This window comes from Coffea arabica, chromosome 6e (genome assembly GCF_036785885.1).
Source record: "Coffea arabica cultivar ET-39 chromosome 6e, Coffea Arabica ET-39 HiFi, whole genome shotgun sequence".
Classification (NCBI taxonomy): domain Eukaryota; kingdom Viridiplantae; phylum Streptophyta; class Magnoliopsida; order Gentianales; family Rubiaceae; genus Coffea; species Coffea arabica.
This window is the reverse complement of record NC_092321.1, coordinates 437,318-447,676: the sequence shown is the minus strand read 5'-3', so window position 1 is coordinate 447,676 and position 10,359 is coordinate 437,318. Positions and strand designations below refer to the sequence as shown.

At 35.9% G+C, this 10,359-nt stretch overlaps 1 protein-coding gene across 1 annotated transcript; it reads left to right on the top strand.

Moving 5' to 3' along the window:
• The first annotated feature begins 4,885 nt into the window (after positions 1–4,885).
• LOC113695193 (peroxidase RIP1-like) lies at positions 4,886–6,891 on the top strand. Its single transcript, XM_027214199.2, has 3 exons — positions 4,886–5,235; positions 5,530–5,724; positions 5,904–6,891. Exons 1-3 carry the CDS (start codon positions 5,008–5,010, stop codon positions 6,456–6,458), a joined length of 978 nt encoding a protein of 325 aa, XP_027070000.1. The 5' UTR covers positions 4,886–5,007; the 3' UTR covers positions 6,459–6,891.
• Positions 6,892–10,359: the final 3,468 nt, after the last annotated feature.

Genomic DNA, 10,359 nt, shown 5'->3' with positions numbered 1-10,359 from the left:
TTCAAAATATTAAAAAATTTACACATTTTAAAATATTTTTAAAAAACTTCTACAATAAGGTACAGTAAAATTTTAGACAAACGCTCAAAAAACTCACTTGCTAAACGGGACCTATAATTCTTTACCCAACATGGATTGTAATAACCATTAGCAAGAAGATCTGCAGTAGAATGGAATCATATTTATCACGGGTTTCAAAAAGGATTTTTAGGGACATTTTCATTGATTAACTAAGTCACAATGCTTCATTGGATAATTTCAAAAACCTCCCTTGAGGTTTTTGATAATTGCACTTAAATACTCTCTAATATTGGAAATTACACTACCCTCCCCTTGAATGATATTTTTTTTTGGAAAAATCGTTCAAAACGTCCCTCACATTTTACAAGATGATTTTTTTCGTCCCTCACTTTTAAAAATATAATTTTACGTCCCTTATAATTTCACATTGATCAAATTTAGTTCCTACTTTTCCGACTAGTTTTTGATCGGAATCCACCACGTGACTTACATGTAATCATTTCTTAAGGATAAAATTATCAAATCAAATTTTTACATAATCTGATTCATAGTCCCTCACATTTCACAAAATGAATTTTTTCTTCCCTAACATTTTACAAAATGAATTGTTTCGTTCCTCACATTTTAAAAAATGAATTTTCTCATCCCTTACATTTTTCAAAATAAATTTTTTCACCCCTCATTGATCATGTGTACAAATAGCTTTTTTCCTATAAACTCAAGTATATCTATTTGATTTTATGTGAACAGTATGAATAACATGTAATTTATCTCTATTAGATTTCATCTAAACATGCTAATCGTAGTTATACACATGTTGTTTAATAGATATATATAGGGATTTAAAACTAATAATTTTTTTTGAAACCCATGTATATATTTATATATTCAATATTTGTGACTTTTCTCTTTTGGTAATAATTTATTTATTGAGTTGTATAATAAGATCATCTAATTAATGGGTCCTAACTCGAATTTTATAATTGTCCTAACAAATTTCAGTTTAAATTTAAAATTTCTACTCGACACTTTTAAGACCAACAGTTGAATTACTTGCTTTGTGATTGTCTTAAAATTTGAAAGTGCCAATCACTTATTTCTTTTTGTCATACTTTTCTTTTGTTTACTTTTTCTATCCAAATTTAATTCAATAGAAACACTCGATAATATTTAGGATTAAATGTCTTCTTTATTTTCAAATTTGGAGTAAAAGAAAATGAATATAAGTGAAAAACTAACAATTTTTTTAAACCCATGTATATATCTATTTAATTTCACTTAAATAGTACGAATAGTATGTAATATATCTCTATTTGATTTCACATGCTATTCGTATTGTTCAGGTGAAATCAAATAGATATATACATGGATTTAAAAAAATTATTCACACACATGATCAATAAAAGATGAAAATTTTCATTTTGAAAAATGTGAAGGATGAAAAAATTCATTTTGTGAAATGTAAAGGACGAAAAATTTATTTTATTAAATGTAAAGAATTATGAATCGAATTATATAAAATTTAATTTGACAATTTTGTCCTTAAAATATGATCATATGCAAGGCACGTGGTGAATTCCAACCAAAAACTAGTCGGAAATCTAAGTGGGGACCAAATTTGACCAATGTGAATTTGTAAGGGACGTAAAATTATATTTTTAAAAGTAAGGGACGAAAAAAGTTATTTTGCAAAATATGAGGGACGTTTTGAACGATTTTCCCTTTTTTTATATAACTATTTCAGCTCTTGTCAGGAAAAGTTTCCTCAAAAATGGAGAAACAGTATTGACACATAATTTTCTATCAATTTTGCCCTCATTGTATGTAGGAGAAAACATGTTCAACTTTTTTTTTTAATGAAATTAACAAAACGAAAAAAAGGAAAAATATTGGCCTTTCAATGATCCTCGCAGGACAGCAAAGAATACATATAGAAAAGTCAACTTTTGACTGTTAAAACTAAGAAGAGTTGTTCCATTATCAACTACAATGGCTCTATCTTGACAGCATATAAACTAGAAAATGTGTGAAAATTATGCATTCCACTTTTCAGATAAGGCATTTTTTTGTAAAGTGAACTATGACCTTCATTAAGATTGCATACATTGACTAACACAGTAGTTGAAGAACAAATTTGTCTTCATCAAGTTATCACAAGAGCTCAATTCATGGAAGAGCATTATTGAGGATCAAAAACAAAATTTGTGATTGCGGATGCAATGCAACAATTAGAATTTCAAAAAGCGAAAGAAATCCAAATAGATTATATTTTTATTGCACCAAATGTGACTATTTCAAGTAGTATAATGGTAAAGAAGAAGAAGAAATGAGCAGCAAAAGACGACAACTAGTTTGATTTTGCACATTGGATGATGGATCATTGTGGAGGAGAAATCCTCTACAGACATGTGTCAGGGTCAAAAGGCTCTGTTTAGACTCCACCTCATGCTCGAACTAATTGGAGTTGGCTATCGTAGTAAGGAACGGCGAGGTCTTTGTAATACGGTCAGAGCTAGAGTTCGACGGGGACTCTAACTCTAGTAACTTAGTTGGACTCATATTCATAAATGGGATAACCATTAGTGAGTGAAAGGATAACTCCGGACTCCTTCATAGCCATCCAGGGGAGGCTTTATAAATAGTAGACAGACGAACCAAGAAAAGGTGCGAAAACTCGATACATTCATTCTCCTATATTCTATTATTCTCAATCTGACTTGAGCGTCGAAGTCACAACGGGAAGTTAGTCCCACTATTCAGCTCATCATAGGTCAACTCAGCCACTCCTGTTTGGTGCTTAGTTCGGATCGTGCTCTCGACGGGTTCTACAATCTCCAAATTGAGGATGTTTTGGTTTCTTGAGTTCTCTCTTAGTAGAGCTAGTTTGATTTTTCTCACAACAATGACATTGTATGGCATCTTGCCTCCTCAAGTTGCTATACTACCACCTAATTGGCGCCAAGAAGTAGAAAAAAAATTATATTTGATGCAATTTCATTTTCATTTTTTTTTTCAATAGCAGAAAATGCACAACTCTTTTAGGGCAATTTGGTTATTTGAAAGCTATCGATAGTGACGTTTGGTCACATCTATTTGAGAATGGAGGATAGTATAATTTTTAATACTAAACGGCATTTAAGTGTAGTGATCAAAAATCTCGAGGGAGGTTTCTGAATGTAACCCATGCTTTCTTGAGTAAGTGTAAAAAGAACTTCGAGCTTTGGTAATTTAATGATACATGAGGCAATCTTCTTACGTTTGCAGCGAGAAAACATAGAATGCGTGTATAATGCATAGGACCAAGAGTCCGAACATGTTACCACTCTCTCATTAAGGGTTTAATTGTCCTGCACGTGTTCCCTGTGTATATTTGTTATTGCTTATTGCTGTGCATCATCCTATGCTCTGTCAATTGTCTCCTTCGTAGAATCAGATAGATATGGATATTAAATTAACCATGAAGAAACAACGAGAAAGAGTAAGTATACTTATGTATTATAATATTTTAGGTTGTGAAAATGGTATAGCAATAAGCTCAAAACAGATGCAACCATACAGCTGTAGAGCCCCTCATCTTCCAAGTGATGATCCTTCTAAAATGGTAAACTAAGCAGAGACCACAAATTACGCATTGACGGTGCTGCATGCCGATGGTTGCCGTTCAACTTGGCCGTATTGTTTTGAAAGACGGATAACCAATAATATACCCAGTTAAACTATGACCTCCATAAATATTATCCCTTACGGGGAACGCCTATTAATTAGCAGCGCGTAAGAGGCTGTAGTATTCAAACATGCAGTTGTTACCATGCATGTTATACCGTTGACATTGAGGTGCAAACAGCTAGCGCTTCTATTTTGACTCCCGGCACGTCGTTGAAATCAATCGTGTTCCGATAGTTGCTACCTAATGCGGATATAATGCATGGAGTAGTATACACTAATAATCAAAGAATGTCTTTGTATTAGGGCAGTTCCGTTGACCATGGATTTTTAATGATTTTTTGTTGGATTACCGATTCCTATTGCGTTTCTTAGAAGACTTCGCACACCGAAAAAAAAAAATGTCCAACATGCCATCAACTAAAAAAAGGCCGCGTTATCAAAATGGTGGAATTAATTACTCTTTAAGTAAGAATTGAAGTTTTTCACAAGCTTCGTGAATCTTTAACTACTAACAAAAATTGAAGGGAGTCTACGGAAAATGGAAAAGTAGTTCGCCAGAAGACGTATTCAAATATGTATTGGAGATGATGGAATATAATATATTTCTCCCGTTGATAATTGAAGAACACAGACATGATGGTTTGTCAAAGATGCTAGCAGGCATGCAATTTTAGTAGTTTTGACTATATCTACTCGAGAGATATGCTGCTCTGCATATACAAGTGCTAGTATTATATATCCCCGACAGACCTACTTTACTAGACTAAGCAATCAAGTTAACAACTCTCCTGACTTACGACCTTCATCCATATTGAGAAGTATATTTAGTTTGAATGGGTTGAGAATGAAATTAATTAGCGTGCATTTATGCTCTTTTTTTTTTTTTTTTAATTCTGGCCAACTTCTGTCTCATAATCATGCCGTGTTTGACACATTCAATTAGTAAGAAGTGTCGATAATTTAGAACATCGCTTTTTTCTTTTTCTTTTTTTTTTTGCATTTATTGGGTTTCGGTGGAGTATAATACTCGCATATATCTAAAAGATTACTTAATTAAGGGTTCCTATGTAGAAAAATAGCACCAGATCTGGAGCGGCACTGTAGCCCTCTCTTTTTTTCTTTTTTGGGCAAAATACTGAGGCCTAGCTATAAATAGACACAGCTGCTCGTCATATAAGTCACAAGTGTCACTACCGACCATAGAATTTTAAGTAGTAGTGGTAGTAACTAAAATCAAAAGCAGCAGCAGTAGCTCCGAGTTCAAACTGAACTGAGAGAAGAGCGAGCACCTCCATTGGAAGCTTCTCAATTCCACGATTAATGGCTTCTTTCTCCATATTTTATCTGTATCTACATGCCTTGATAATAATATTGTCTTCCCTGGTACTGGGCCTAGCTTCCTCTGCTCCACTTTCCCCCGTATACTATAACAGAGTGTGTCCCCAAGCCTTGCCAACCATCAGACGCATGGTAGAGGATGCCGTGAGCCAAGAGCGCCGCATGGGAGCCTCTTTACTGCGTCTACATTTCCATGACTGTTTCGTTAATGTAAGATCTGATGTATTCGATTTCTCTGCTTGATTCTTATCGTCGTTATTTCGTGATCAGAAATTCAGAATGTGTTGTGTTTTAGTATACCCGGCCCTAATTAAATTAACTACCGCATGTGAATGAGAAATATAAAATGGTATGTCGGACGACTACTGGTTAGTTAACGTGTAATGTGTTGCATGGCCATGCATGCATGTATATATATGTGTGTGTGTGTGTGTAGATTCTGTAGAATTTGAATTTTTGGGTGCTAATGATTCCTCCCCTCCTCACATGCAAATATATATGCAGGGTTGTGATGCTTCAATACTGCTAGATGCAACACCCACAATTGACAGTGAAAAGAATGCGCTTCCTAATGCGAATTCCGCAAGAGGATTTGAGGTTATCGACCGGATCAAGGCCCAAGTGGACAAAGTCTGCGGACGCCCCGTCGTATCTTGCGCTGATATTCTGGCCGTTGCCGCTCGTGACTCCGTTGTTGCGGTGCGTTTGAGACCTATATATATATATATATATAATCTCAACCCCGAATCCCTGTCAATTTTTGTTCATCGATCCCAAAAGATGCATGTTGCTAGTATTTAGCACGAACTAGCTATAACATAAACAGGTCGTTTATATAGCAGTAAGTAGTATAACGGGATGTTGTTGTTTGTGTACAGTTAGGAGGGCCATCTTGGGCGGTTCAGCTGGGCAGGAGAGACTCCACGACCGCCAGCAGAAGCGTAGCAAACAATGACATACCATCGCCCTTCATGGACCTACCAGCACTCATTAGCAGCTTCAAGAAGCAAGGTCTGAACGTTAAAGACCTTGTGGCGCTGTCTGGTGGCCACACCCTCGGGTTTGCTCAGTGCCGCCTCTTCAGAAACCGGATCTACAACGAGACCAATAACATCGACCCCTCCTTTGCCAGCCAAAGGCAAGCAACCTGTCCTCGCGCTGGAGGCGACTCCAACCTTAGCCCCCTCGATCCTTCCCCCGCCGTTTTCGACACTGCCTACTTCAGTAACTTGGTGAGCAAGAGAGGGCTACTTCACTCTGATCAGGCACTATTTGGTGCTGGGGGCCCAACCCAGGATCTCGTCAAGTCTTACTCCGCTAACTTGCTCGCCTTCTCCGCTGATTTTGCCAATTCCATGATTAAGATGGGCAGTATTAAACCTTTGACGGGGAACCGAGGTCAAATCCGATTCAACTGCAGAAAGGTGAACTAGTTTCCATGCCTGCCTCGTGCGTCCGTCGTTCAATTATTGCCAATAGTTGCTGCTGCAGTTTTTCCTGAAATCGATCCTTTAATTAATGTTTCAAGTGTCATTATTGTCTTTGTGAAATTAAATTTAAATCCCTTATGGAGTATAATATTTCGTTGAAAGACGAGTTCTCTAACGAGTAAAGAATAGGACGGCTGGCTGAAAATTAAATGAAATGTGATTTTTTAAGTCCTTAATTTGTAAACTCTTCCATGCAATGTAAGTTTATTGTCACCTTTTGGGGCTGTGGTGGTCTTGAAGATTTGTTTAGGAGTCCATGAGAATTGTTTAGAGCTGTTTGTGTCGCCGATCCAACATTAGAAATTGAACTCCAGCTTTATTTTATTGTCCGCTTTCCCATGCACGCTAATAACAAATTTTAAGTTGAGTTCTCTCATTCATATCGTAAACTCATCCTTCATCTAATTCTCAAATGTCAGGTTTGAATTCTCAAAACGGCATTTCTCCCCAAGCAAAACATTAAGGCGCAACATTTAAAAAAAAAAAAGAAAAAGAAAAGAGATCTTACTTAATTTAATTTAAAATCACTATGATTGCTCAAGAGGTAAGAGGGAAAACGGATCTGGTGCGACAATATTCAAGAAAAATGCGTATTTCCGCCTTGTTGCCAACTAAGTTGTAAATCATCGAGGGAAGAATTGCAACTATACGATCTCCAAAGTTTGGTACTTGTACGATTTAAGTCCTAAAATCTCGACAAAAACAAATCTGGCCCCCCCCTATATTTGGCACCCGATGCGATTTCAGTTCTTAAAACTTTGGCGAAAATAAACCTAGTCTCCAATTTTTTCAATTTGAACCAAATTAATGAATTTTTCAATTATTAATGAAGTCAGTCGCGTGAAGTCACGTGTTAGTTAAATTAATTTGTTTTTAAGAAGAAGCAAAACAGCAGGGTAACTAATAAATAAGATATGAAAGAGGGAGAGAATTTATTAACGTATTCATAAAAATTGAGGGGATGGTGGGGATAAAGGGTGAAAATGAGTTCTGATTGATGAACTAGGTGCTCCAATTAGTTTCATGTTTGTAGTTTAATATTTTTTTTCTCTTTTACTAGTTAATTAATTAATTCATAAGTTATTAGTCCATAATCTTTTTATTTAAGGTTAGCCATTATTTTTTATTTTAAAATTCAAGTTAACGGACATATGATTGCGGATGGGTAAATTTTGTTAGTATTTAGGAAAAATCCTTCAAATGTCCTTAATCTACATTGAATTGGATACACAGGGACTGGATTTCTTCTTAGCAAAATTTTAATGACTAAAATTACACGGATGCTAAACACTGGGGACTAAAATTTTTAACTCTAAAGCCGCATAATGCTAAACATTAAGGACTAAAATTTCTCTTCTTCTTTTTTAAGCCGAGTAACCATTCAAGTGACCCAACCACTTGAATTTATCCACTCCAGCAATAAAGTGCTGCACGTACGGTCCGAAAGAAGTGATACAGTGTAATCTGTAAGTAGGTCTAGATTAGATTCTATCATGTTCAAATATAAAAAAAAGTGATCTGCCGTCTCAATCGGATTGATGCAACTTTCAAGTCCATCACCTTTTGCTTGTAGCCCAGTTCCGGTGCCAACTCTAACGTCCTACTAGGGTTGCAAACGAGTCGAATCGAGTTGAGTTTTGGCCTAATCGAACCGAATTTCGACATAATTTCATTGAACTTGAACTCGAGCTCGACGAGCTGACAATTTCAAGTTCGACCTCGAGCTCGAAAAAAATAAAAAATAAATAAAATAATATTTTTTCTTAATAAATAATAAGATATTAAGGATATATATGTAATTTTACTATTAAAATTAATAAAATAAAAAATATATATATACTTAAAATAAAAAAATAAAATATATATATATATATATATATATATATACTCATATATATATATACTCGAGAACGAGCTTAATATTTTGAGTTCGAGTTCGACCTCGATTTCGACTCAAGCCAACTCGAACTCGACTAGCGGCTCGATTTGTTTGCGGCCTAGGCCCTGTCCAATGTTCGACGTCCATGCAGAGCAGAGACTTGCTTGCAGCTCCCAAGTTTTGCACAAAATCCCCGCAACTAAAGGCCCCACTCATCTCTAATAATTATTCAGGCGAGGCCTCTGAATATTTAGAAAATATCATAAAACTTCTAAGGTCATATCCGCAGTTGTAAAATGGAGGGAGGGAAAAATCATATATTTCCCCAAAAAGTAGGCCAAAGGTAAAAGTATATGGCGAATTTCGTGAAAATCTTTCGAAAGGAAATTCAAAAACCCACGATCATATATGGTTATCGTTATGAGAGGATCTTCTTTATTTACTTTTTTTTTTTTTAAATTGCGAGTAGGAAAGACGCTCGTTTCCATACAATTGATAAATATTACAGTAAAAATTTTCAAATGCCTTTTTGGAACATGCGCAGATGGATATTAGGTGAAACTTTGATTTATGCTAAGATCCAAATCATTTTTCACCCAAGAATTGTAACATTGGTAAGGCCTCTTATAGTTAGGACACTAGTTATCCAACACAATTAATGCTCATTTATAGTGTATATAATCAATACTTACTTTGTTTTCTCGCACTCTGACACTTTCTCTATTTAATTGCACTTTAGAAAAGTTTTGGACTCCAGTATTTTAAGGTTGGCTACATGATGTAGGTCATATCCTCTATTTCATGTATGTGTCAACCTCCAAACTGCCGGATAGAGGATCCGAATTCTGGACTGAAAAAAATTCTAAAACCTCTCCTCTAATTACTGGACCGACCCTAATGGTTCTAAGGAATTTCAATTGTTAGTTGAAACAAAAAAAAAAAAAGAAAAAAAAAATACTTTGGCTTCTTGACTAATTGAGTCAACTATATACAAGGAAATGAGTCAAGTTATTTTGATTTGTGAATATAAATCAAACAAAAAGAAAAATGAAATACTGTAAGCCAAGACCTTGATCAGTTGCGGTTGATTTGATTACAACAGCCTAATGCGAAAAGCAGCATTGGTAGAACGATTTGAGTGAAGCTTACGAGATTCCTTTACGAAAACAGCATCAGCATGATCTGTGGGATCTTTTCGTTGGCTTTATTCAGATAATTTAAAGACATTCTCCATGAACAACTCGATCGTACTACGCTTCTCTTTAGCCACACCTTACCTTGATAATGTTGATGTTTACAGCATCCCCAGCCCATAGCCATCTCCATTATTTCTGTCACGGGAAGAACACATGCATCTGCCCGGCCCGTATCTGTAATTCCTGCCAGAAAACCATGAGCGTTGAGCATTTTATGACGCTGGGGACCGACCGGCAGCCCTACAATTTTGCATATATCAGTCAAGACCACCGACAAAACTAGATACTAACTATTGCTCGGTACGAGCTTTAGTGGGTCCTTTCGTTTGTTGTCGTAGATCCTTTTTCATTCTCTCAATCCACTTCCATACGAATCAATTTAACCTTCCTCTTGGGGCCATAACATGGAACTGATGGAGGATCAGAAAATCTTGCGTGGCCCTGCCTCTCGCGGTCCTCAGTCTTCAGGCAAAAATATCGTTGAGAATTACCGTGAAACGGAGACTCTTTTAGCAAGTAAGGTGAATTCAAGTGTGTCAGAATACGACCAAATTTAATTACCTCCAATTGCTTATTTTATGCACAAAAAATAAAATGTGTCCATTAAAGGCACAAAGGGAGCCCTGCCCGTGCCTAACTAGCTTGGCTAAATTGCTGTATCATCATCATCTAACGGCGAAAATTCTTAGGTTCACCGCCTAATTTTAGATATTTGTCGGTGCGGAAGCAATTCTTGGAATATGTTCCCGGACTAACTCTTCACCATCAG

Coding starts and splice junctions, on each gene's coding strand:
- LOC113695193 (XM_027214199.2), top strand. CDS start 5,008: ATGGCTTCTTTCTCCATATTTTATCTGTATCTACATGCCTTGATAATA. Junction 5,236..5,529: donor TCCATGACTGTTTCGTTAAT/GTAAGATCTGAT, acceptor ATATATATGCAG/GGTTGTGATGCTTCAATACT. Junction 5,725..5,903: donor CTCGTGACTCCGTTGTTGCG/GTGCGTTTGAGA, acceptor GTTTGTGTACAG/TTAGGAGGGCCATCTTGGGC.